Source organism: Chaetura pelagica, unplaced genomic scaffold (genome assembly GCF_000747805.2).
Source record: "Chaetura pelagica isolate M959 unplaced genomic scaffold, ChaPel_1.0 scaffold899, whole genome shotgun sequence".
NCBI classification, from domain to species: Eukaryota; Metazoa; Chordata; class Aves; order Apodiformes; family Apodidae; genus Chaetura; species Chaetura pelagica.
Window position 1 is genome coordinate 122,077 of NW_009954561.1, and position 2,043 is coordinate 124,119.

General features: G+C 60.1%; 1 protein-coding gene across 1 annotated transcript in view; it reads right to left on the reverse strand.

The window, feature by feature from the left end:
- Positions 1-1,829: 1,829 nt before the first annotated feature.
- EFNA2 (ephrin-A2) overlaps positions 1,830-2,043 on the reverse strand; it is a 30,697-nt gene continuing 30,483 nt past the window's right edge. The window contains exon 11 of the mRNA XM_010005331.1: positions 1,830-2,033. Coding sequence (XP_010003633.1) covers positions 1,830-2,033 — 204 coding nt within the window. The remainder of the gene's footprint in view (positions 2,034-2,043) is intronic.

Genomic DNA, 2,043 nt, shown 5'->3' on the forward strand with positions numbered 1-2,043 from the left:
TCCCGGCCCCGGGGCAGCGGCACCAGCGCAGGCCCCGGCAGGGAGGTCGGCCCTTCATTGATGTCTGCGCTTCCTCAGAAACCCCCGCGGGGTCAAACGCCCCCCGGGCTGGGGGAGGGGCTGGGACACGTTCTGAGCGCGGGGACCCCACGGGCCTCCCCTCAGCCCCCCCGGCAGCGCGTGGGTTTCCTGCCTTTCCATACTGAGAGGTGAGGAACAACTTTGTTGACATAACGCCAGGAAAAGCTCTTCCTGCTGCGTTTTCCCTCCTGCGCCTCCTGGTGCTGCACCTGGTTGATGCCTCGAGCCCTTCCAGGAGCAGGAGCTTCACATTTAATGTCAAAGGTTATGAAATGCTCCTTTGAGACCTGGGTTAGCAGAGATCAAGGTTAGGGCTGGAGTCAAGGGCAGCACGTGTCACCCTCGGGGCAGGGCCCAGCACACAGGGCTCGCCAGAAGAAGGAGAGAAACCCACTGCCCTGCCTGCAGGACGCCCAGGAAAAGCCAAACCAACCCCCTGGCCACAACATCCTCCCCTGGAAGCAGCGTCTGCTTGCTGCAAAGTGAGCTCTGGCTCTGCAGCTGCCTCCCCAGCAAGGTGTGACCATGAGGTACAAAAAACAACACAGTTCGGGTCCTCACAACATTATTCCAATTTTTTTTAAGAAATCCCTTGGACACCTGGTCTTTCCTCTGTGGGGATGGTGCCTTCCAGCTCAGCAGCACTTGGTTTCCCTCACCCTCCTGGATCAGCTCCTCAGTTCTGTCCTCATCCTGGGAAGATGAACCTCGGGAACAATTCCTGGTCTCCTCCAGTTGAGATTTTGGGCCCAACACGGCTGTTCTAGGCACAAACCTGGAGGGCTGCAGGTCATGGTCATCCTCTCAGCTCAGCACACCTCGAGGTGGATCCCACCAGCTGAGATCCATGGAGCAACTGCCCAGGCTCCTGTCATCCCCCCGTGTCCATGTGGCTTTTCCTGTCCCATCACTTGTTCTGGACTAAAATCCACACCCCCTTACCCTGGGGCTGGGCAAGGAACTGCCTACAAATCATGGCTTTTCAAGAAGTTTGTCAGCAGATTTCACACCAAAATCTGTGTCAACTCGTTGTCCTCACTCAGGAAACAGCAGCACCATCATGTGTGAGAGGCCAGTGACAAAGAGCTGGTTGTTCTTCCTTAAAAATCTGTGGTGTCAATTGTAACAGGAAACGCCACCGGAGACCAGAGGAGTCGTGATAATCCCAGTGCCACCAGGGATCCACAGCAGGACTGAGCATGGGAGCAGATGCTCAGAGTGGAGGTCCTCCGCCCTCCAGCGGCCGTGGAAGGGCCACAGGCAAACACCGTTTCTCCAGAGAGGATCAAACAGCTGGTTCAGAGGCTCCTGCAAACGCTGCCAGACACAGAGAGCCCAGGGGACAGGACTGCAGGGGGCCTTGGTGGCCAGTGATGATCCTGGTGGGGATCCAGAGGGGGATCCCTCTCCCCTCAGCCAATAAACCCCGCAGGACTAATAACAGGAACTTACAAAACTCAGTCACTACGACAACTCACTGCCTTTGGAGGGAAGGAGAAAGGAATCCTTTTTTCTGCTGTTTGCTCCGTGGTTTTAAGCCGGGTGGGGCCTTTCCCAGCTGCAGGGGTTTGTGGGCAGAGCCCCCAGCCCGGGCTGCCCGGACACACAGCGACCAGGGAGGACAGCACAGGACACCCCACCCCGCACCCCTGGGCTCCCCATGCACACCCACACCCGGGGGGCTCTGCTGTGCCCCCCTCTCTCTCCCCGTGCCAGCTGGGAGGCTCAGTGGGATGTGCAGGAGCACATCAGCTCCTGCCGCCGGGCACGGGCACCGCGGGCACGTCGCTCCGGAAGGCCTCGAGCTCCTCGGTGGTGCTGGTGGCTTCAGGGCTGGTGGTCCCTGTGCCCTGGGACAGGGGGGGGACAGGGGGGCCCCCCTGCTGGCTGCGCCCGCTGCGGGAGCAGTCGTGGTGGCCGTGGTTGCCCAGGCGGCTGGAGGCCACCACGGCCTTCATGGCA